The sequence below is a fragment of the Anastrepha ludens genome, chromosome 4, assembly GCF_028408465.1.
Source record: "Anastrepha ludens isolate Willacy chromosome 4, idAnaLude1.1, whole genome shotgun sequence".
NCBI lineage: Eukaryota > Metazoa > Arthropoda > Insecta > Diptera > Tephritidae > Anastrepha > Anastrepha ludens.
Window position 1 is genome coordinate 4,832,103 of NC_071500.1, and position 25,696 is coordinate 4,857,798.

The 25,696-nt window shown below is 37.1% G+C and overlaps 3 protein-coding genes across 11 annotated transcripts in view; 1 reads left to right on the forward strand and 2 right to left on the reverse strand.

Moving 5' to 3' along the window:
* The window catches only part of LOC128862087 (FH1/FH2 domain-containing protein 3), a 228,145-nt gene that overhangs the window by 175,320 nt on the left and 27,129 nt on the right, over positions 1-25,696 (forward strand). For 7 of the 9 annotated variants that reach the window (XM_054100505.1, XM_054100506.1, XM_054100502.1 and 4 more), the window contains 8 exons: positions 4,727-4,785; positions 10,028-10,212; positions 10,487-10,710; positions 14,915-15,136; positions 15,202-15,455; positions 15,527-15,664; positions 16,020-17,303; positions 17,591-17,795. In XM_054100505.1, the coding sequence (XP_053956480.1) occupies positions 4,727-4,785; positions 10,028-10,212; positions 10,487-10,710; positions 14,915-15,136; positions 15,202-15,455; positions 15,527-15,664; positions 16,020-17,303; positions 17,591-17,795 (2,571 nt within the window). The remainder of the gene's footprint in view (positions 1-4,726; positions 4,786-10,027; positions 10,213-10,486; positions 10,711-14,914; positions 15,137-15,201; positions 15,456-15,526; positions 15,665-16,019; positions 17,304-17,590; positions 17,796-25,696) is intronic. The other 2 variants (XM_054100507.1, XM_054100508.1) reach the window with 1 other exon arrangement.
* LOC128862093 (acyl-CoA-binding protein homolog) lies at positions 21,442-22,006 on the reverse strand. The gene is made up of 3 exons (XM_054100518.1): positions 21,927-22,006; positions 21,799-21,829; positions 21,442-21,713 (listed from the first exon to the last, which is right to left on the reverse strand). The coding sequence occupies exons 2-3, from the start codon at positions 21,802-21,804 to the stop codon at positions 21,468-21,470; spliced, it is 252 nt and encodes an 83-aa protein (XP_053956493.1). The 5' UTR covers positions 21,805-21,829; positions 21,927-22,006; the 3' UTR covers positions 21,442-21,467.
* LOC128862095 (acyl-CoA-binding protein homolog) lies at positions 24,674-25,334 on the reverse strand. Its single transcript, XM_054100520.1, has 2 exons — positions 25,266-25,334; positions 24,674-25,196 (listed from the first exon to the last, which is right to left on the reverse strand). The coding sequence occupies exons 1-2, from the start codon at positions 25,269-25,271 to the stop codon at positions 24,951-24,953; spliced, it is 252 nt and encodes an 83-aa protein (XP_053956495.1). The 5' UTR covers positions 25,272-25,334; the 3' UTR covers positions 24,674-24,950.

The following is a 25,696-nucleotide window of genomic DNA, read 5'->3' on the forward strand; positions in this document are numbered from 1 at the left end:
CGCTGAAGCTTGATGTGGTCGGCGATATGGAAGTCGTTTAGCTCAGCGAGGCAATCACCGTTGTAACGTAGGCAACAGTTGACATGATCTATCCGCACCGATCCAAGTGTGCGGCGTAGAACTTTTCGCTCAAATATGTTAAGCTTTTCTTCACCGTTCAGGTTCAGAAGCATAAGTAAGGCGTCCAGCGATAATACTAAACATTAATAAATAAAGTTACTAAAACTAATACAGGGTAATCCATATAGTGAAACCCTTTTAAAAATGATTTCATTCATGCGACTGCCTCTGCTAGCTTCGCAGTGTGCATATTGTTACCCCAGTTTTCCACGATCTTAATAATAGTTTCTGCATCTATCCCACCAATGGCTTGCTTGATATTCTCTTTATGAGCCTGAATTGTTAATGAATTACTCGCATAGCAATGATCCTTCACGGCACCCCAGAAGAAGAAGTTTAATGGGGTCAATTCGCAGCTCCGATGACGATGGTTGAGACGATTGATAACTCGATTACCGAACTTGGTGCGCAAGAGTTCGATTGTGGTATGGGCTGTGTGGCATGGCGTGCCTGAACCAAATATCGTCTAAACCTATCTTCTCAATTTCCGGTCACAAAAAATCGTTTTATTCATTTTCATGTCATTCTGCATGTTGGGTATGCGACAAACGCCGCCGAGAAACTCCCCTTGTTATGTGAAGGTCAATCAGTCTCTCAAAGGTTTTCAGCAAGAAAGATTAAATGCTGATTGGCCTAAGCTCCTTTCTGCCTTGGGTACGAAGCCAATTCTCACAACCCTCCACGATCTTGGCATGTAGCACCTGGCTATTATATCTTCGCAGATTTGTGCAGTTGGGAAGGTATGATGCCTTCGGAACCAGGCGACTTTAAAAGCCTGAAGGGGCCAATGGCCCAAGCCAAGCAACTAGCCACGATGTCGATAACAGATTGATGTGATTCCAAGGCTGGTGCTAGTAGATACTGGATTCGTCGAAGAATGAGCGGCGAGGAATCACTAAGTTGCTTCTCGATTTGCCCCTCAGCTACCCCAAGGAAGCGCTACTCCTCGAGAGTACTCGTCTAAAGCTCGAATACTCGTAGCACCCCTCAACGACTTCAAAGTAGCTTCTCCAAGCGTCCCTCTTAACCTCCCCAATTTCGGCCTTATAGATTCCTAGCCCTACCTTATACAGTTCCCATCCTAAGGGAGACTTAATTTTTTTAACTCTATTAAATAGGCATCGGCACAAATCTCTAAGCGCAGACAGCTGAGTTTTCCTCCAAGGAGGTTTTTACTTCCTAAGTGGAGAAGAGTTTTTATGAGCACTATTGCAAGCTGAGGTGAAAATATCCATTAACTCGTCGATCGCTCCCTCCGAGAGATCTAAATTTTCTCCCAGTGCTTCGGTAAGTAGGTGCCGTAGAGTCCTGCAATATGTATCGTAGTTCTTTTCAGGTTCCTTTAGGAGTATCTTTTTGGATGGATTGCAGTGAGAGAGAACTAAATATATCTATGTTCCGAGAAGGAGTCCGCATTGAACACCCTCCAATCAGAGATTCCCTAGTACCTTCTATGTCTCTCATATTCTTTACTGTATTTGTATTTTAATTACAACGAACATTTCTCCTCAAAGGTAAAGTCCGCTTGGCGTCAAACAGGCAAATATGTACAGTGGTGGACAGTAAATATTAAATTATAGACTTACCACAAATGAAGACCAAAAGGCGTCTGCTTCTGGTGCAACAAAAGCTAACTTCCTTTAGAGCGATATTCTGGCCAATTGCACTAATCTCTAAGATCAACATGGCACAAGTTCAAAAAATAAATAAACAAAAATAAATAAAATAATAAAATAAAATATAATATTTAATTTTAAAAATTATTTTCCAATTTATTTCACATTTCGGTTACTAGCATTACTTCAATCTCCAGTCTTTAATAAAGGCACCTAATTTGTCTTAATTACTTCCACATACTAGCAAAAGCAAAAGGCGAAAATATTTCGAGCATTTCCAGAGAATTGAGACAGAAATCGCAGACATAATAACATGTTTGTCGTATGCTAAGTACAGAGGGAGGGGCAGACAACGAAGTTAATGCCACATGGCGACAAACATTCATACAACAACCAAACTAGGTTTGATTATGATGGTACCAGCTAGGGAGAAACGCGATTTGCGATCATCAGTGTTGAACATTGAACTTGTTCTAAACGTACGCCATTACCACATACATACATACATACATACATACATACCACAGGGACAACATTTAGATGTCGCCGCTATGCAAATTGCAACACAAAATGCATTTAGAACATCGCGGTGAACCACAAACACAACCCATACAAAGCTGGTTTTACTGGATAGCTTTGGTTGAATGCACTGCAACATTGGCTTGCTTGCGTACGTAAAAAGTAATATAGCTTTTATGTTGCAAGTATATAAGCCACATGCCAGAACAATTGTGAAGGTCTCTCATCGTTATTGTCTGTAATTATTTCATAGAAATGGCTGGGAAAATTCCAAAAAAATTCCTTGCAATCAGTGGATATTGTTTTTGAATACTTTTTTAACTAAATAAAAACAATTATTTTGTGTGATAGAAATCTTTATTTTCAACTCTGCGCTCCTCTTGCTTGTCTATTTGCTTACTGCAGCTGTCCAGTTAACAAATGTCACATTTAAGGCCATTTGCGAAAATCATAAACCTTCTGATAAATTTTACGGCATCTTGCTGCGATATTGAGCTGATCCAGTGGCTGAATAAATTTATGCCAGAAACATTGAAATTTGAAATTTGAAAAAAGACGAGCCAAGAAGCACCGAGAGATTGGTAACTCCTAAAACACTCAGGCTAAGTGGCCCATTGTATTCAAAGCTATGGAAAGTAAAAGGGTAGATAGTCAAGGGAAGTAACAGAAAGATATAAATAGGATAGAATATAGACAAGGACAGTTGATAGTCCTGTGAGAATTTTCCAGATTCTTTGGCAAATCTACAAATATCCTCCAGTTTGAGAGAACGAATTTTACTCATTTTCATGACATCGGAACCCAAAATTCGTAGCCTTGCTCAACAAACATAAGACACTCACAGAGAAAATGTTTAGTGCTATCCGCCGCCTCTAAGCAATACAGGTAAATCGCGTCCTCAATGATTTCATTTGTGGTCCTATGCTGATCCCATGGACTAGGTGCTGTAATAATACCTATCGTCAACCCAACTTCTTATCTTCTAAGTTTTGCTAACAAGATCGTGTAAAGCCGATTCTCGAATATGTTTCTCTACCACTCGTTCTGGACTTTTCAACAAGTACGATGTCAAGCAGATTGGTCTAAAACTTTTAGCGAGTAGACTTAAGAGGGAAGTCATCTTTTCCTGGTTTCGGAGTAAATACTAGGGAATGGTATGTGGCCAAGAGCAAGACAAGCTGTGAAGATCCTTTTCAGCGTCTCAATCCGTCTATCTCCTCCTGGATATATTCCGTCAGGTCCAACGGACTTAAAGTTTTCTAAGGGAGAACTTATCTATTCCTCTGTTACTATCTGACTAGCAATATACCAGCTGTACCTATACGTTCCACCCACGCTTCCTACTTCAGAAAGCGTTCTATTATCCGGAAAATGGGGTTCAAGAAAAGCATTACTTGTTTCCGATTTGGCAATGGTGTATGAACCGTCAGGTTTTCGAGTCGTAAGTCAACGATTGGTCCAGTCCTCTTCTGTTTGTGTTTTTAAAGCCTTATTAAAAAATTTTCTGGACCGTTCACGAAGCTTCGAGAGTTCAACATTCCCCCAAGGGACCGCTTTCCTCTGTCTGTCTTCCTTGAGTGGGCACAGTTCCTCAAAGCAAATGAGGACTTTACTTTATAATTTCTCAGTAACACCTTCAATCATTTTTATTGATGTGAGTTTTTTCAGGTTCTGTATTCGCTCTGTTACAAGCTTGCCATACCTGTTCCAGGTAGATAATGTTCGATTCTTCAATTAGTGGATGACCAGGAGCAGTTATTCTCGAATTTCAGGAGCGAACAATTCTCAACCCATTTTTAAAAAGCGAAACAATTACGCAGGGCTTTTTTTGATTATTCAATGAACTGTTAAATTATTAAATCTGCACCTTTAAACAGAGAAATTGTGATTGTAGTCATCATAAGTAAATAGAAAAAACTTGTAAACCTGCCGCATTTGTTTATTTAGCTGATTTCAAGTCCTGTCCAAGTTATTAATTTCTTTCTTGAATTCTCTTATATCGCCTTTCCAAGGCTTAAAGCGGCGTATGGGCTACCAATTAGAATTATTATTCAGCAATCGAAGTTCTTAAACGGTCATTGAACCAAATTCAATTGCAGGGGTTGACGAGTAGCGAACCGACTCGTAATAATTGCCAATTAACTGCTATGCTGGCTGATTTGTTACCGTAAAGCTGGCCGGATCAGCTTCTTTGTTTGCGTTTTCTCTTTTCTGTTTTTGTTTTGAGCTTTCAATGCTTTCATATGAGACGGACACACCTGTATATTTGTAATATAAATCTATTTAGATGTATGAATGTGTGTGCATGTGTGTATGCACCTACTTGTAATTATAAATTTGATGCGAATTGACGCCTCTAACTAGCCCGAGGTAGCAATTCTCTTTGTCGTTTTTTTTCATCCTTAATTTGCTTATAACTTTAATTAACAATGGCTTTATTTTGACTTTCCTTTTTTTCAATTTCTTTACAGTCGCAAAAACTCATTGGTAGTACGAACACAACTGAGCGTGCGGGTACATGCCATTATTGGTAAGTAAAGCCACTTGGGACTATGTATACCTATGTTTAACTCAAATACAATGGTTAAAAAGAAACAACAATTAAAAATAAATAAAGAAACAATAAAACACCAGTGAAACAGCTGCTGTGGCAGAAATTCCCACACTCATTCTTAAATGCTGCCAACTGTTTATTGGATGTCGGTGTGAAGCAATAAACATTTCCAGCTATTAACAGGCGGTGAGCTGGCAGCCAGGTATGGCCCCCAACAACCACACACAAGGCATCACTCATTCGTCCGACAGTTTAGTCATATAAATTGACAACATACATGCAGATAGAAATATAAATATTATATGTATGATATGTTTGCTAATGGGCTAAAATTTGTATTGGTTTTGGCTGGTAATAATCATCTATGCCACCGTCTTGCCATACAAACAATGTAAATCTGTCAACATCACACTTCTATTTGGCCTTGATTTGTTTTGGCCATAAACTACTATGCACAAACAATCTTACATATGTACACCATTGAAAAATACGGTAATCTCAATAAAAGAGAGGCGTGCTACGCATAACAAAAGGCAAGCGAGCGAATTTCCGGCCAACTTAAATGTGTGAATTTGATTCAAGTCATAATGAAGAAAAATATAATAAAATACAAAAAACAAAAAAATTAAATGAAGTAAAACTGTAGAGTAAAATGTAATTAAAAAATAATATAATTAAAAAATTAAATTAAATAAAAATAAATTAAATTAAAATAAATTTCCGAAAAAAAAATTAAAAATATATTAAACAAAGAAACAATACATTAAAGTAAAATAAAGTTAAAATTAAAAGTAAAATTAATTTAAAATATAATGAAAAAATAAAAACGAAGTTAAATTAATTAAAACTATTTTATTAAAAAAATTAAATAATAATATGAATGAAATAAAATAGAGTAAATAAAGTTAAATATTGTAATATGAAACCAACTGAATTCAAATAAATTCATTTAAAAAATAAATAAATTAATTAATTAATAATAAATAAATAAAGCAATACTAAATTAAATTAAAATAAATAAATTTAAGAAATAAATAAATAAGGATGTATGAAATAAAAAGAAGGGAAATTTAAAAGTAAAATAAATATAAAATATAATGAAAAATTATATAAAAATTTATTTAAAAACATTGTTTAAAAGAAGTGAATAAGACTAAAATTAAGTAAAAAATAGAGTGAAGTAAAAATTAAAAACAAAAATAATATAAACATTCAAAAACAAATAATATGAAAAAAACTAAATTAAATTAAAATAAATTTATTAAAAATATTAAATAAATAAAAATGAAGAAATTAAAATTGGAAAGTAAAATATATATAAGATTCAGTAGAAAAATAATAAACAAATTAAATAAGGCAAAATTAAATTAAAACAAAGTAAATTTATTAAAAAAAAAATAAAGTAAATAAAAAAAGGATGTTGAATGTGAACCACACCTAAACGTCAACGACACCGTTGGACTTCTTTCTTTGGGGTTATTTGAAAGAAAAGGTGTTCGTCGATAAGCCAGCAACAATTCAAGAGCTAAAGAATGAGGTGATTCGGCACATTAACGGCATAGAACCCCAATTATGCTTCAGCGTCATCGAAGATTTAGACCATCGGATGGAGGTGTGCCGCCGAAGCCGCGGCGGCTTTTTGGCCAATATTTTGTTCCACACGTAATTGAGCCATACCAATATTATCATAATAAAGAGATATGAGTAATTTCTTAAAAAAATTATATTTTATTTAAAATCAACACCGGCCCTTGAAACTTAACCACCCTTTACTAAGTTCCCGCTGTTTGTCAATAGATGCCGCCAGCAGTGTGTGCTAGTCGATTCTAACATAATCTAAACGTCATAAACCAAGCTTAGACATATGATTAACAAACTGATTCGACACATTAGTGATTTGTTTTGGTATCATATACTTTTGGCTTTGTGAAAATGTCTGATTTTGTGCCGAATAATCGTCATTTGCGGGAAGTGTTGATTTTCCTCTTTCATTCGAAAAAACGGCGGCTGAAGCGCATCGAGAGCTACAAAAAGTTTATGGAGATGCTGCTTTAAATGAAACAACGTGCCGAGATTAGTTCCATCGCTTCAAAGACGGTCATTTTAATGTTGACGACCGTCCGCTTGAAGGAAAGCCAAAAACCTTCGAAGACCCTGAATTGGAGGCATTGCTCAATGAGGATCCGTGCCAAACGCAAGAAGAGCTTACTTCAGTATTAGGAGTAACCCGTCAATCCATGCGATTGCATGCTTTGAGAATGATTCAGAAACAGAGGACTTGGGTTCCTTATGAGGTGAAACCCAGGGCTGTTGAACGTCGTTTTTTCGCCTGCGAACAACTGCCCCAGCGGCAAAAAAGGAAGGGTTTTCTTCATCACATCGTGACTGGTTATGAAAAATGGATTCACTACAGCAATCCAAAGAAAAGAAAGTCATGCAGACTGCCCGGTCATGCTTCTACGTCGTCACCTCGGCCGAACATTCACGCTGCGAAGGTGCATAACCTGTATTTGGTGTGACCAAGTTGGTGTTATTTATTATGAACTGTTGAAACCAAGCGAAACCATCACCAGGGATCGGTATCGACTTCAATTGATGCGATTGAGCCAAGCGCAGCGCGAGAAGCGGCCGCAATACGCGGAGAGGCATGAAAAAGACGCTCGGTCTCACGTTGCCAAACGCGTTAAAATCTACCTGGAAACACTGAAATGGGAAATCCTACCCCACCCGCTATATTCTCCAGATATTGCCCTGCCCGATTATCACCTGTTCCGATCGATGGCACATGGTCTAGCTGACTAGCAGTTCCATTCATATGAAGGCATCATAACCTCAAAAGATGAACAGTGTTCCCTCGACGGTATACGAGATCTACCAGAAAGACGGGAAAAAGTAGTAGCCAGCGATGGGCAATACTTTCAATGATGGGCAATTCAATGTAACGATTTTTTCCGAATAAAGTTGTATTTTCATCAAAAAACAGCCAGAACTTAGTTGTGCAAATGATAAATAGCATACAATTAAATTAAAATAAATGTATAAAACTAAGTTAAATAAATAGATAAAATTAAATTAAATCATACCGGAAAAAAAACTTATAAAATAAAATAAATAAGAAAAATAAAATATGAAATGCAGCAGAATCGAGGTCGAATAAGCACCGCCTTAAGTCAACTCCCCGATCGAGTGAACACCATTTTTTTCAGTGAGTACTCAGGACGGAACACACAATTTTTTCTGTGCATTCTGAGTACTCTACGATGGAACATTAACAATTAAATAAAGCAAATATTATTGTAAATGAGGCCAGAATCGTGACAACCTTTGACACAGCTTTCGAATAAGCCGAAGAAAAGATGAATTCTCTTAAAAATGTACCTGCTTTTCGAAATTTTAGAGATGCAGCTGTAAAGGAGTATCTTAAGAGAAAAACACAAACCAAGGCAAAAAAGCCTTTTGAAAAAAAAAAAATGTAAATTATACAAATTTTTTAATTGAATAAATTTAATATTTCCAATAAAATGTGTTTTTTAACGAATGAAGGGTCTTAAAATTCCCGATAAATAACATAACAAATAAATAAATAACATAAAAAATAAATAAATAAAAATAAGAAATTGTAACTAAAACTAAACTAATAATCTAATAATAAATAAAACTAAGAAGCTGCTGTTGATTCACCACTTCTCTGCTCGGTAGAGAGTTCCACTGCGTGCCAAGCGAAAAATTGTATGTGAAAGCGATGCTCAAGCAGCTTTGTGTTTAGCGAAATGTTTAGGCCAGTGCTTCCAAGTACAAATTGAGATACTTTACGGATTATGCTTATTCTTACCCAATTTAATTCTTCATTGCCCATTTGTATATTTTTAGAGCTATTGTGCCTTGCCGCTTTTCCTTGAGCACGTCAAATTGCCTCACAATTTTTTTCTTTGCAAACTGTCAGAATAAAAATAATGCGGTGCGGCCAAATTATATGCAACGTTAGATTGAAGGAAAATTTTTTGCTACTCGCTAGGGGGTTGGTGAATGGAGAGCATTGAATAACAGTAAAATATCAAACCACAGAAGCAATACAAAGTTTAAATATAATTTACAACATTGCGTTCGTGAAATGTTTATGCAAGCAAAGAAATATATTATAAATATTGTTGCATACAGGGTGGACAAAACTTAAACAAAAAATTAATTAATGAGGTCGCTGTTTTCCCACTAGAAATTTTAGTTGTTATCATAACTCACGCTGTACTCCGTTACGCAAGTTTGTCCAAACAGCTCACTAGCCTAGTCGGTTCGACTAAAATTAGCTTGATGTGGCCGAGCGAGTGCCATTCAATTCTGGAACATCAAATCGGCGCCGATCTCTACAACTAAACATTACACGCACCAACCCGAAACTTTAAACTTTAAGTAAATATTTTGAACTATTGACTTCCACTGTCCACTTGGCTCTTCAATTGAAGGCAATCGATTATCCACTTCGCTAGCACAGCTTAAAGTGAGCGTTTATGGCAGCATGAAACTTAACCAAAAAAACAAAATTTCTAATAAAATGTGCGAAAAATATTATTATTCACAAAATGTAAGATTGGCCCAAGCCCACTCTCTCAATAGCATTCGACGATATATGCATATGCTCGAGCTCGGCTTAATATCGCGTATGCAACCCCATATACCTCTTATACAAAAAGTTAACTCTGATCAGGCCCAGGCTGAGGCTCTTACGGCTAAGGCCCAGTGCTACTGCAATAGAAAAAATGGCGTCAGACTTTTTATAGTTTCAGTAGTAAAGCTAACCTCACTTCGAGATAGTTCTCTTGGGGCATGAGTACCGTTAGTATGTTATCAGCCGTCTTGGCGACGCACATATGGTGCTTCGTGGTTGCGCTCTACGCTGTTAATGCCTTTTTTGGATGGGTCTGCTAAAGTCGAAGTACAGAGCGATATTATTCGCATAGTAGTAAAACGATTTTCGAGATTAAGATCACCTCGAGAGTAAGATACCCTCAATCATAATAGAAATATTGGCTTTTCTTTTTAATATAGAAAGAAAAAAATTATTTGTGGATTCATTGGATTAATTTTTTAAAAAAGAAACTTTCAATAGAAATGCTTTTCTCTTGGCTGTTTTAACAGCTTTTAACTACAATTAAAAAGTATACTTTAAGTAGTTCGGATTTTCAATTAATTCTATGTTTATGCCTCTTTGCCGCTTTTACAGAGAAACTACTCTCCTCCGAAGGCAGCGAATTGCGGCGTGCGCTCTTTTCGTTGAAGCAGGTTTTCCAGGAGGATAAAGACCTGGTGCATGCCTTTGTGGCATTGGGCGGACTCAATTGTCTCGTGCGTGTCGGTAATGGAGCCGATCAGAATTATCAAAATTACATCTTGCGTGCCTTGGGCCAGGTGAGTAGCCACTCATAAGTGAATAAATTCTCGTACATATCGACAGCTTTTGTTGAATTTTCATTCTCAGGTATTTCGTTTACTTTGAACCGTTTAACTTGTCTGATCAGAGTTAAATGCCACATTTTATTTACTTGGCAATGCCAATTAACCGCATTCATTATAATTTTTTCAATGTATCATTACTTAATTATTTTTTTAATCATATTTTTAAGTCTGCTTACATACATACACTTCTGTGCTTACATTATTTGCGGTTCCTTGCCAATAACAGGTGATGCTCTACGTGGATGGCATGAATGGCGTGATGAAACATGAGCCCACAATGCAGTGGCTGTACTCGTTGATTGCTTCGAATTATCGCTCTGTGGTGAAAACGGCACTCAAGTTGTTGTTGGTGTTTGTGGAATATGCTGAAACGAATTGCTATGTCCTGGTGAATGCCATTCATGCAGTGGACAAGTCACAGGGCACACTGCCATGGTCGAATCTGATGAGGTAATGTATTGTTTTCGAAATTTAACCGTTATAATTTCATTAATTTCACTCATAATTGAGGAAAGTCAACAATTTGATTGCGAAACAATGCGGAAACCCTGTTTTTTTTTCATAGAATTATTTTATAGAAATGATTTACTCGTCGAATAAAGAACTTTGTAGAAGTAAGTGTGAGTGGAAGATTTTTGAAAAACTTAGTTGAACTCCGTAAAGTAAAGTTTGGAGGTTTGCTTACCAAACTCGCATCGATTTACACTTTCCCACCTTTAGATTAGTACTAATTTCAGAGCTGTGAAATTTCGCCAGCGATATACATTTGGCTTGCCGTGAAATGTTGCTAGCAACATTGATTGTCAAATGAGAAGAAACGACGAATTTATGAGCAGCGCCCCTGAGCATTTAAAAAATTTCGAAGGCGAAGATACTCGAAGACGTTTCGCTTAAAAATGTCATATTTTCGGAGTATTCGAACTCAGACACTTCACTTGCAAACGAACTGCCAGTTTTCCCTCAGTTTTAAATGAATTGTGCATTTTAAATAGGTGAGAAAAAAAATGTTGCTGGCCGCATGTTGCTCGTATGTTGCGCGGTGTGAACTGAGTACTACTTTGCTCTGAGATACATACATATGAAATTCCACGCATATTTCACGGCAATGCAATTTGTATGGATTTTGACAGCTGTTTCACGTGAAACGCGAATTTAGTACTAGGCTGTTTACTCAAAGATTGTAGAAAATATTCATGAATAGTGTTATTGCGATTTACGGTATCCATTAAAGGAGTTTCAATTCCATTTTTTAATTGCTCAGCAACGAGTTAAAAAGTTTGAGTAACTCTTCTAGAAACAGACGTGGGGAGAGAGGCAGTGGTGGTATGATTTTGTGAATGCTATTGTTTCCTAATTAACACGGAGTAAACTACAAAAACCGAAGACCACTGAACCAATTAAGGTTTGCCATTCCGACGTGCAAATTTTCACCAGAGCAAAAGTAAACATCCTTTTGGAAAACCTGCGCTCGTTGTGATGATGTCTGAGAGCTCGCCGTTCGGAAGTGCACATTCGTGTAACATTAACGCGAGTTCATCTATAGCCTTGTATGAGCCACTCGCTGACTCGATTGAAAGTAGAAGTTGAGCTTGCAAGATCCAGGCTGCGAAAAACTTACCTCGGTAGTGGACCGCTACAATTATGCAGAATTCAATGGCCATCTCGTTAGTTCTCTTCATACTGCAAATAACCAAAATAAGTCTAAGTGTCGGTTGTTCAGTGCAGGTTTAAATCTCCTTTTCAGTGGAATTTTGTTTGACAAGTTTGAATTTATAGTCAAAACGGGGCCTAACAAAAGAGTGCTTAAACACAGAGCGGTACAAGTTCCAGAAATATGTGGGGGCCTCAGGATGTCACTGCGTTTCCACTTGCGCTATGTCGGTTTCATATGCCTGGTTGTTATTAATTTTGTTTCTCATGCCAGGCATTTTGTATTGGCATTAAAACGCAATGACGAAAAATGACGGATGTTTTCACAAAAGGCACTTTCTTTGTCATAGAAATGTCGAAACGAAAGCCACACACTGAATTAATTTTAAGGTTGAGGACGCACACATTTTTTGTGCCTGACCGGCCTTGCAAAAACGGAGATAGCAAAATCTTAAAAATTTGGCTAACACATACCTTTCATATTTTAATCGGGTATCTGAAGATATCTTTCGTTTTCCAACAACAACGTATCTTATCTCACAAATATTTATGTCTAAAAAAATTATTTAATGAAAAGCTTATCAATGGACGGAACTGCTCTCATTAAAGCAGTCACTCTAATCTAATCATTGAATGCTACGAGAGTAGAACTAAAAATTGTATTTCTAGAAAAATGCTTATTTTTATAAAAACATATTTACTTGTAAATAATAATTTTGCAAAATTATTTTACAAGAAGTGGAAACTGTATTTTTACTAAATTATGACTACTAATTTTATAAAAATTATTTTAAAAATCAATAAATGCTATGAGCACAGAAGTGAAAGCTAAAATTTTCCACAAATATTTTTTTTATTTTTATAATATTTTCTTGCAAAAAACTAAATTTTTACAAAATTAGTAATGAAAATAGGAAACAATTGTTTTATTAAAAATTAAAACAAAAATTAATATTTTACAATAATTATTTTTTTTTTTTTAATTTTCTTACAAAATGATTTTTTACAATATTATGACCACTAATTGTTTACAAAATTATTTTAGAAATAATTAAATGCTACGAGAATAGGAGTGAAAAATTAAATTTTCTATAAATGAATTTTGTATTTTTATAAAAATATATTTTCTGGCAAAAAATTATTTTTTACAAATTTAGCTACGAAAATAGAATTGAAAATTGTTGAAAAAAATGTTTCATTTAAAATTTTTCAAGATTAATAAAACAACTTTAATATTTTAATTATGTTTTAAAATATTTTCTTTACAAATGATTAAATGCTATGAGAATATAATTGAAAACTGTATTTGTAGAAAATTTTTTATTTTAATAAAAAAATATTTACTTGTATAATACACTAAATAACTTTTGCAATAATCATTTATTTTGGTTAAATGTTTTTATAAATTTACATTTCATATATTTTATGGAAATTATGTTTGAAATATTGCATCAGACAAATGTCCACCATTTTTCTCGTTACAAAGATTGGCTCTTTTTAACAAGTTTTCCATTACACCACATAATGTTTCTCGTTGAAGGGTCAGTATTTCGTCTCGAATATTTTGCTTCAGCTGTCTAATAGTCTCTGGTTTATTAAGATACTTTTTGTCTTTTAAATATCCCCGTAAAAAGAACTCGGGCACAGTCAATTGGAAAATCAGACGTTCGCCAAAAATTTCACGCAGCAGGTCCATAGTTTGCCTAGCAGTAAGCGCAATTGCTCCATTTTGTTGAAACCACAAATTAGGATACTGCTCCGCCATTGGCCGCAAAAAGTTTTCAATCAATGTTCTGTAAGAAGCTCCTGAAATCGATTCCGGCGTTTCACCCTCATTTTCGAAGAAATATGAACCGATAACTCTAGTGCCCATAACACCGCACCAAACAGTATTTGTATTTGTACAAAAATTTTTATTTGCATAAAAAATATTTTCTTGGAAAATAATAATTTTTTCCATAATTCTTCTGCAGAGTTATTTTACACTTTTTTGAATTTTTTGTAGAACTTTTTTTTTAATATTTTTTCCAGGAGAATTTTTGCAAAATTATTTTACAGTTTTCAGATTATTTTACATCCATTTGAATTTGCTAATTTTGAATGCAATTTGTTACAAATTTATTTTGCTGAAATTTATGAAGTAGTGGACTTATATTTCAGTCCTTTATTTTTCAGAAAAAAATTTCTAAATGCGCTACAAAAAATGCAAAAATTAGTTCCTCAGAGAATTTCCTCAATTTCCTGCGTGGACGGAACACACATTTACTTACAGAAAAAACTAAACTGTCAAAAAGTGTTGGTAGTAACTTGTAGCTGCTTTTAGGTATTACCAACCCCTAGCCCTACTGCCCTTTGCTTAGCCAAGTTATCGTTCGCACCTAATACATCTGACCCTAGGCAAATACAGATTGTTTGTGAAGGAATGCCATTTTTTTGTTACTTATTTAATTTTTTTCTTAAATGCTGATGTTGAACCAGTTTGAGCCAAAAACTACAGCAAAAATTATTGAATTGATGTCTTCACTTTAATCTCCTTTTTTATCGCTTACCTTTCACTTTTTCCGATTCATTAGTATAGTTAGGGTGATACATACATATATGTATATGAGATTTCATGAAAACAGGATTGTATTTTATTTATAATTTAAATTATTGAAAGAATTTGCCAGATTCATCTGCTAAGCGGCGGGCTAAAATAAATTTACGCTCTTTGATTAATGATTGCTCCACCAGTTGGGTCAAAGATCGTAAACGTTCTCTGGTTCAATTCAATTCAACGTAATTCCCCTGCATGCAGCTAAACAAAATTTACCACGGCAGTTGCGCCCAGCAACATTTTCTACCACAAAGTGATTGTAGCACACTTTTAGGCTGAACTGTAACTATGCATTTACTTGTTAATGAAGCTTTCTTCTATTTAAGGTTTAATTTCATTTTATGTTTTAGTAAATTGTGTATTTGTTTCTTTTTTTAATATTTCTTTATCCTTTCTCGCTTGGCATAGACTTCTGAAAGACTACGACAACGCTGATGCTGAGCTAGTCATCTATGCCACTTCGTTGATCAACAAAACATTGGCTGGTCTAAATGATCAGGACAGCTTTTACGATGAGAGCGATTTGCTGGAGCAGCAGGGCATGGAATCGGTAATACAGCGCTATATGTCCAAGCCGGGCACAGATCTGGATCTACTAGATCAATTGCAGCTCTACGAGGCAGTATTGAAGTACGCATTTTAAATCAATTTTTTGAATTTTATTCCTTATTTAATGCTATATTTGACACCTGCAGATTCGAGGATGGCGAAGCGGAGGGCATACGATTGCCCGAGAACTCATTGCGCAAGACGCAACGCCATCGCCAAAGTACAGACACTGCGGAACGACGAAAGTCGCGACGTCACAGCACTGGCACCAGTCCGCATGTGAACAAAGTGATACCGTCACCAAAGAGAATCACACCCACGCACGGGGTGCTTGACGAGGACAGCTCAGGTTCAACGAACTCCGCTGAGTACGTGAATGGCGTTTTCAATGGCGAGAAAGGTGCGGATCGCTCAAATTTTAATGTTAGTGGAATAGATATTTATAAAGCGATTTTTTTGACGTTTAAGCAGGTCGCGATAGCGTCGGCGTCACACCCGGCTTGCGTAGAAGGCGTGAACGTGCCGAGCGGCATAAAAGTTTTCTCAAGGAGCAGCAAGAGGCTGTGGCGAATAGCATTTTCGCAGCCTTGGAGCGACGTGAGGAAATGGGTGAGTATAGCGGGGGGAAAGGAGGGAAGAAAAAGATTGTTGGAATAGTTCTGAAAATCACAAAACAAAGTTTTTGAGCAGCTTAACTGTGAAGTTATGCGCTAAATTATTTTTGCCACACACTAACCAATTTAAATTCGTTTATTTTTATTTTTCTAACTTTCCAATTGTTCGCCCGTCTCGATTAACAACATAAACAAATGTGTTTCTCCATTTACTGCCTTTTATAAAACATGCGCTGTCAACATTGGATTTGTAAACTTTAAATTGAACACAAAAACAAAAAAACATCACTCATGTGCTTCCATCATTTCCATTGCTCTGTCATTTCCTCATTTATTGCGCCAATGAACAGGACAAATCGTTACCGCCATTCCGGCCACGGTGAAAATGGGTGATAGTCCACCAGAATCATTAAGTTTAACTAATGAAGCCACAGTTGGCATAAACCAAAATCAAAACCAAAACAAAAATAGCAACAACAACAGCAACAACGGTATTCATGGCAATCATACCTCAAACAATGCTAGCAGCAACATCACAGCCAATGCTACTAACAACATCAATCTCATAAATTCCAATTCCAACTCCAACTCCAATACCAACACCAATACAAAAATCACCGGTACTACAACAACCAACAATCTGTGCAACACAAATAATAGCAACAGTTTGCTGAGCCCCACCAGACATTTGTTGGGCAGCAACACCATTTCTATTATTAACAACATCGCGCATACGAATCCAATGAATAACAATAACAACAACAACAACAGCAATATAAAGTTGCAAAGTGCACCTGAGTTTTTGACCAAAAAGAATTTACTTATGGAACGTAACGCCACTGTGATTAACGGCATAATGAAGAATATACAACGCGGCGGTGATCAGTTGGATAACAATCACAACAACAACAACAATAACGCTTATAAAAAGTTCGAAAATGACACCAATCGGCTGAACAGCTTTTATAGCCAGTTGAGTACACCAAAGAACCAAAACCAACAACAACAACAACAGCAACTGCAGCCACATCCACAACAACAACAACCGCCAATCGCATCACAGTTGCAACACCAAAATTCAATTCAAAGTCCCACTATCCAGACGGCACATAACGCCCTGGCCGCGGTGTTGAGCCCCAAAAAGACCCTTAATGGCTTTGACTTCACCCAAACGACGCCCAAAACTCCGCCCAACACTTACGAATACAATCTGAAGCAAAATATGACACCTCTCACAAGCCCCTCGCATACAATACCCGAATCACCAGTGGCAATGGAGTGCCTCTATGACACGCCCCCTACACCCATCACTCCGAGTCGTGCGAGTCCCTTCACTCCATCTACCCCCAGCAAAACGCTATCATCACCGCAAACGCCACTTTCGGGCGACTTCACACCAGAAACTCCGTTGTCGCCCGTTGTCAACGCACCTCAGCCGAAGTTTAATGCGCGCGTACCACCGCCACCACCTCCTCCACCACCGCCACCACCCGACTTGTTGGGCCACTATTTTATGATGCCTCCAACGCAATATCGTCTGCCTTCGCCACCCCTCGCCCCAACAGCGGCAAGAGCGATTGACGCTTCGACTGACTTGATTTCCGCCAACTCGGGTGAGGTATTAACCATAACGGGTGAGTACCAAAGTTGTCCCCATCCCAACATATTCGACCACTGTTACTTCATCATTTTAATCGTGCTGAAGAGCAGCTTGTGCCGTTCATCCATGATTTTTCACCACCTTCAATCTGTTTTGGTTTTTGAAGCCTTCTTTTCTAAATGCTTTGTGCCAGTCTACTTACGTAAAATCTACTATTTAAATATCGAAATTATTTTTCTGTGCTCTCTTTAAGATTTTGTTATTTTTTGTTTTTTTTTATGTGTTTGGGTGACTAAATTTCTTACTGAATACTTCATACAGAATCTGATAATGAGGACAAGAAATTGCTGCAGCAGCTGAAACGCGATCATACAGTGAAGGATCTGACGCAAAAACTGAGCAACATGCCAATGAGTCCCACGCATGAGGAGAAACTGCAAAATCGCATTGTCGGCGACATGTCTGGACTCATATCCAAAGCCAAAGAGGGGCTTGCCAAGAGCAAAAGTAAAGGCGAGATGTCGCGGTAAGTTCACTTCTACTTTTATTCCTGATCTGTACACAAAGCGAACTTCACTTTGTGGCCACCTATTTCTGTTTTCACTCCTGTGGCTATTTATTAGATTTACTCGGTAGTGGGTTTTACGCGATGGTAAACTAATTCAATGCTGTATATCTCGAAATATTAAAGAGTTATTCGAAAGGGACGTAGCGCAACTTTAGAAAACCCAATAAATTTCTCGTTTCGAGTTATGTTAGCTTCATCTTGTATTGGTGTAAGCCAAGATATCTACACAAAATTTCTCATATGTGGACTGAAAGTTTAAAAAATCCTGACCGGTAGGGAATCAGTTGATTTTATTAACTTTGCACTTAAGTTGCGATCTTTTCGGTGCTTCGTCTCACTGGCACAGGAACATTCAAGTGTGAATATGTAGTTTATCCACTTTTGTAGCTCGCACAGACATTTAGGCAGGGCAGGACGAGTTACTGTCTTGATGTTTCAACCACCGACTCAAACCTTCGGTTGTATTTTTTAATAATTTCCAAATGTTGCTCGTCAAGTGAAGTTCGGGATAAAAATACAGACTTGAAATGACCTTTTGATGTTGTCAGATCCTACAATAATTGCACGTCTGATATTAAATACTACAAAATTATTGCGTCTCTATTTAAGAACCCCACACAAGTCTTGCTCCAAAATAAGAAAGATGTTTTAAAAATAGGCGTTTCTATTTAAACCATCGACATTGACAATTCCTTGCGTGGAAAGGCAAATTCCCTGCTATGAAAATGCAGTCTGCCTAATAGAACCTGACCGTCAAAACTTGGAAACTATTTGACCAATTCGATTCTAAAAAACTGTACTATATGGACTTGAAATATTTATTACTTATATACTCAATATATTCAGTAACATTTATAGTCAGGACATTAGCTTTAATGAATTCACATCTTCGTGCCAATTTCTGCTCAAGGTGTGGAGGTAATCGACTCCAAATCAGCCGAATTTCCTTGATAACTGTTTGACCGTCAATATTTGTTTTCCTTTAAGTTTTTGCTTAACTAGGCCAATTCAGCATTTCAATGCCATTTGGCTGTTTCATTGCCAGATATCTAAACTTCTGATTCAGTTATCCCATCAAACTGAAACTCTTCTTAAATAGTCGTCAAGCATGGCAGGATCAATTTTACATTCAGATTAAATTTTCCATGCACGTTTAGATTTTGAAAATTACGCCATAAATCTTTAGACGGTAGTGAGGGGTCCATTTTATATTTAAACGACTGGTTCTTCTCCCTTTTGCATACAATTTGTCCCGAGGTTTTAAAGCTGAACGGACTTTAGGGGTCATTTGAAAAATGCGTGCAAAAATAAAAACTACTTAAATACTTAGGGTAAACCTTTTTTATTTTTCTATATACAAGGTGAAGTCCAAAATAAACAAGACTGAGCTAAAATAGAAACGACAAAAGCTTTGTTCTGATAGCTCCGAGTTTATTTATTCAAAATAGTCCCCTCTGTCCTCGATACAGTGATTTGCGCGATCTAAAAGCTTTTCGAAAGTGTGTTTTAGGTCATTGACCGGAATGTCCTTCAGGATTCCGGTACACTCATTTTGGATGGCCTCTACGCACGCAAAACGTTTTCCTTTCATGGCCAAAGACAATTTTCCGAATAGTTAGAAGTCACAGAGAGCCATATCAGGCGAACACGGTGAGTGATTGATGGTTAAAATGGGATTTCTAGTCAAAAAATCAGTTACAAGAGTGGACCGATAAGATAGTGAATTATCATGCAATAAGCGCCAGGTTCCTCCTCCTCGGTATTCAGGGCGAATTCGACGAATGCGGTGCAACAAATGCTTCAAAACGCCAAGATAGAAAATTGCATTGACGGTTTGGCACGTTGGCATCGACATAATTTTTTACTTCTCCAAACGCGATTTTTTGGGTGGTGGCTCATCTGGGGCCTTCCATTCGACATTTTGACACTTAGTTTCAGGTTCATGTTGGAAACACCACGTTTCATCACCAGTTACAATGTTGTAAAGGCAGGTCTCGTCTTTTTTTGCCTCTTTAATGAGGTCTTTTGAATGTTGAATTCAGAGCAATTTTTGGTCCTCAGTTAACTCGTAAGCCCAAATGATCAGTTAAAATGTGATAAATCGATATTTTGGAGATATTTAACTCCGATTCCCTGAATTTCAATAATAATTTTGGTTCATTTTTGATAAATTCACGAACAATTTCGATGGAGTCTGGGTGGTTACTGATTTTGGGCGGTCCGTATGTTCATTGTCATTTATGTCCTCATAACCGTCTCTGAAACGTGTAAAGAATTCATAAACTTTGGCACGAGATAGACAATCATCGCCATAAACTTTTTTCATCAATTCAAATGTTTCGGTAACCCTTTTACCGATTTTAAAACAAAATTTGATATTAGCTCTTTGTTCGAAACTCATTTTTGTGAAGATGACACAAACATACTGACACTTTAGACGCAATAACTTCGGTTCCACTGAACCGAATGTCACCAAGCTTTCACTGGAAGTAAGTCAGGTAGTGATGTAGCTTCCAAAGCACTAAAGAGATGGCGCCATCAAAAACACTTTTATGACGCCAGTCTTGTTTATTTTGGACTTCACCTTGTAGTCTCCTTTTAAGCTTACACACTTCGTTCAACGTTGATCCCTTGCGAATAATAGAAATTGCCAAGTCAGAAAGTAGGCATTTGCCTCTACAACCACGCTCTCTTTTTCTCGTTAGCTATTTCTGCAAATTGGGGAGCAAATAGTAGTCCAAGGGATTTGAGGAAGCCAAGCCTGTAGAGTAGAGAGGATGTGAAACCGCTTGGAACCCTATTTCCCTTAATTTTGATACCACAACAACTGAGGCCTGAGCTTGCGCGTTGTTGTAATGAAAAGGAAAATCACTCGGCTGTTTCTTTCTTCCAAGAGATGTTGGTAACTAAACATAACCTTGATACGCGCCTGTAGTGCCATCTCTCTGACTTTGCGCGGACTTTTCAAGCGACTCTCATGATTCAGTGAACGTTTCATTCAAAAAGTCAAGTTGCTTATCAACAGTCTTATAGAACCAATATTTATCGCAGTTAACATTTGACAGATCTTAAGTAAAGAATCGGCAAGTGCCCTTAAATAAACCAATTCTCTTCTTCCTAAATGGAAATTGACTCGATATTTGTTACTTCTTAAAAAATTATGTAGAAGAGTAGTTCGGCATTCAGTATTCGGTGTTCCCTACGTGCAGGTCTATGTTACATAGACAGTTTTCATGCCCCCTTCGATTGATGTATTCTCCATTCATGGCCTAAATACACTACTTTGGCAGATTGGCTCCCGGTTACTCTCCGTTTGGGAATCACATCAGCTGTATGTAAGTTGCATTGTATGTTTATTGTATTTAACTTTTCACGTCCTTGCCCACAAATAAATTCAGTTTTTAGAGTTTAGTTTTGCAGAACTATAATTACCGCCGTCAATGGAAGGAACAACAATTTTATGAAAGCTTATTTACTATTTATATATTAAGTAGAATCCCTCATCAAGAATAGAGAAGTACACATTTTGTGGAATTGGCTGTACTGATAAAACTATTTCCGATTTACAAAGTGTAAACAAAACAAAAAAATTGTATTGAGAGGATCTTAAATAACAATTGGTTGCTCGATTTAGGCATATTTGGGCGCATATTTCTCATAGGTAGCAATGTATGCCTTTTGTGCCTCGTCTTTGGGCAGGCCCTTGTGCTGGTTCCATGCATCCCACTTGGCCTTGCCCTTCAGATCCAATGCGCCGGGCCTTTCAACGTTCACATCACCAATTGTGGCTTGCTTGAAAAGACCGTAAAATTCCAAGAATTCCTCATCGCTCGGGCGCTTGGTGAAGGCTTTCGCTTTTTCGGTGGCGGTGTGGAACTGCGGAAGAGAGATTCGTTTGATTAATAAGCCAATTTCACTTTCTAAACCGCGAGCAAAACTTCGTTGCTGGAAAATTACTCACATCCATAATGGCTTAGAGTTTTGCGATTGTCCTGGTAGTTTGAGGGTGGCGTATTGTGGAAGGAAACAAGAAAAATAAGGAAATTGAAAGCTTAGGAATTAATTTATTTAAAAAGTTAGCGCGCTTACCAATTAAATCGACCTCCAAACTGTTGCAGTTACTGTGCATGAATGGGAGTCGGTCTACTTTTATAGAAAATATTAGGTAAAAATTCATTTCATAAAACCTTATCTGGTGCAAATGCTCGATAAGTGTGTTTTAATGTTTGTATTGGCAATTTTTTTACTCCAATTTTTTCAATTCAATTTTTTCCTGTTTTTTTAGCTGTTTTTTATTTATTTATTTCTTCGGTTTTAATTGTTTTACAGCAGCGTGACAAAGTCCCCAGAAGCGTAAAACTGAGTGTGACCGTTATCGGCTATGCATTGCTTGACAGTAAATGCATTCAGTTAGCACAAAAACTTTTATAAATCTATCAGAATTGGTAACTAAATGCAAAATATGGTTTTTATTAAAGTTTGACATAAAATAAAACCAACCAACGAACCCAATAGGAACTGATGGACAGCGTTAGAGACGAGACCTTACAAAAAATTTATTTTGGCTCGTATGCCATTAAATGGGGATATGCACGTAATAATGATGATAGAGCTACTCAAATTTACATTCTTGCATATGGTATTTTAAGCGAAGCCTTTCATTGACGAAATGTACGAGAAGATTTCACATTTTCCGCTGCTGGGCGATCTTTCTTCTATTGTATCATTTTAGCATTTGATGTTCGCACAGGAAATCAGTCCTGCCACCTGCCCACCCTTTATTAAGTGTTTTGACCGAGCTTCTCTTCCTATTTGTGGTGTGCGTCTTGATGTTGTTTTACAAATGGAGGAGCCTACAGTTTTCAGCCGACTTTGAGTTGGTTTTTATGAGGAGCTTTTTCATGGCAGAAATACACTCAGAGGCTTGCTATTGCCTTTGGAGAGGCGAACGCTATTAGAAAAAACGTTTTCCATCACTGGTGTTTCATGCACGTAGATTCGAGCCTGTGCTCTTCAGAATGGTAGTCACTACCAGCCTATTAGGCTACTGCGGCCGCGGTGTACTGCTGTATACCTTCCCAAATAAATTCATGTTTATCTATCTACGTATGTATATAATTGGAAAATGCATTTTAGTTATGATTTTTCCTGAGATTCCCTTCCAATTTTTATATTGTTCAATGCCCCCCGCATTGGATGGTTTCCATGAAAACCTTTTTCAAGGCAACAATGCACTCATGGGTTTGATATCGTCTGCCGAGGGTGGTTGATATGAGAAAATATTTTTTCAATCATTAACCGTCTTCGAGTCACTACTTCTCTGCTCGCTTTACAAAAAATTTGCATGTGAAAGCAACAACAAAGTTATGGAGAAAGATTCGCCACCAGCTCGTAAAGCTGGTATAACTCCTTATACCAGCTTGATCAAAGGGTTCCCGTAATATCTTCAGAAAATTCAAAATAAAAGTTTATTTCCCAAAAGTGATATTATCGCCTTCAAAGTACTCCCCTTCAACTCTAACTCACTTATGCCAACATTTGCTCCAACTCTCGAAACATTTCTGAAACTCTATTCTCTGTGTAGCCATCAGAGCCGTTTTCGATTTTCCATAACTTTCTTTCGGCTTTTAGTCTTGGTTCATTGGCTCTACACTCACTCGACTGGTGTCTGGATTGCGTGTTGTACCCAGAAACCAACGTCTCGTCTTCAGTAATGATGGGTTTGATGAATGCTGGGTCGGATACAGTCTTGCAAACAGTGTCTTTGATAATATCAACGCATTCACTTTTTTGCATGAAATTCAGGTATTTTGAGAAAACCTTTGCAGCAACCCGATGCAAACCCAAATCATTGACTGTTATGTTCCCAATGGATCCATAAGCAATATTCAAGTCATCTGCACGCACTCTGATGATTAATTTGATGAACTTTTATTTTGCTTTATTGATGTTTTCATCAGTTTTCGATGTCGACGGCCTGCCACTAAGTTTGTCAATCTCGATGGACTCACGATCTCATCTGGGACAGCTTCCCAACATTTATAAGGTTTTCGCACCATTTTATCCATTTTTAACGCAAAATTTAATACAAACTCGTTGTTGCAAATTCAAATCCAAGTTTAAGGCTGTAAAATATCGAAAACACGTGCGTGGGTGGCAATTGCGATAAAATTTTAATAAATGTTGATCACAAAAAACAGAACTCAAATCCGTTTACTTAGAGCGTCAGCTGGTGCTTGTTCGGGGTACCTTTTGATCAAGATGGTATTCAACGCTGCCAAATATCTTTTCTGATAGTACGCAAGTCTCACTACTAATACTCATTAGGTTTGTTCTAATAGCGGCCGCCCCTCCACAGGCAACAGCGAACCTCCGAGTGTATTTCGGCTATGAAAAAGCTCTTCATAAAAAAACCATTTGCAGTTCGGAGTCAGTTTAAAACTGTAGGTTCTTCCATCAAAATCAACATCAAAATATACGCCACAAATAAGAAGAGGAGCTCGACTAAACATCTAACAGAAGTGTGCGCGCTAATTATTTAATTTTTATTTTATGCCAGTTACTTCATCTATGCATGGCGAATCGAGTACGGCTAATATGTGATTCTGCAAACAAATACCTACCACCACAAAATTATGATTTTGCTAGTCACTGTAGTACAGATATTTCAGAATGAGGGATAGAATTTGGCTCATAGTCAGAATTTTGATTTCACTTAGATGAGAAAAATTAACCCACTGATGCCACAATAAGCTTACGCCAACGTCGGCCTGTTTTTGTATCCCATGTTTTGCTTTTACCCTTTTATTTTTTTGTTTTGACTTTCCAATGCCTTTAGCTTTTATTATATTCTCGAAAAAATTGTGCTGAATTTGATAGTTTACACAATCAGTTTTTTATTTACATTTTACAGAATAAATACATTGAAATTGAAGTTCCACAGAGCTCCTACATACAACTTAATGGCTCATTTTGTTTACACGAATATTATGTATGTATGTACGAGGCCAGGCCTCGAATGGCAGCAGCTTACTGTTATATTTTCACTTTGACTTGTTCTATTTGTATGCTCTGAGCGCTTACGGCACTCGTGCTGATTCAGGAGCATTTGGCTTAAGCGTATTTGGGCGCGTACTTCTCATAGGTGGCAATGTAGGCGGCCTGGGCAGCATCCTGAGACAAACCCTTGTGCTTGTTCCATGCATCCCACTTGGCCTTGTTTTTCAAGTCAAGAGCGCCGGGGGCTGGAATGTTGACATCACCAATGGTGGACTGCTTGTACAAACCGTAGAATTCCAAGAATTCGGAGTCGGATGGCTTCTTGGTGAAAGCTTTGGCTTTTTCGCAGGCGGTGTGGAACTGTGGAAGTTTGAAAATTTGTTATTATTACATATTTAAGGCTGCTAATAAGTTTGCTTAAAGACTTACATCCATTGTTTGCTGTTAGGAGTGTTAGTACTGACTTAACTGACGGCAAAGATTGTTGGGGTCGTCTTTTTATATTCATTTGCTATGAAATCTGCAGTTGGGCTTTCGATAATATAACTAAATCTTATCGCTTTTACTAAGCTATTGACATTTTTATTTATTACGCAATGAAGTGTGGATTGTATTTTATTTAATATTGATTTATGCTTCGAAATACAATACTTCACGAGGGATTAGCTTTGGAAATCTATTGGTGGAGTGGAAATCCCTGTAAGCTTATCTGGTACTCATATGAGCAGACATATTTAGGTACAAATATGCCTTCCTGGGTTCTGCGGCCATAAACCATGTTTGTTGGATTAAAAGATGTTTGAATTGCACGTTGCATGAATACTACAGCTGAATTGATTTAATTGTGAATCGATGCAGCA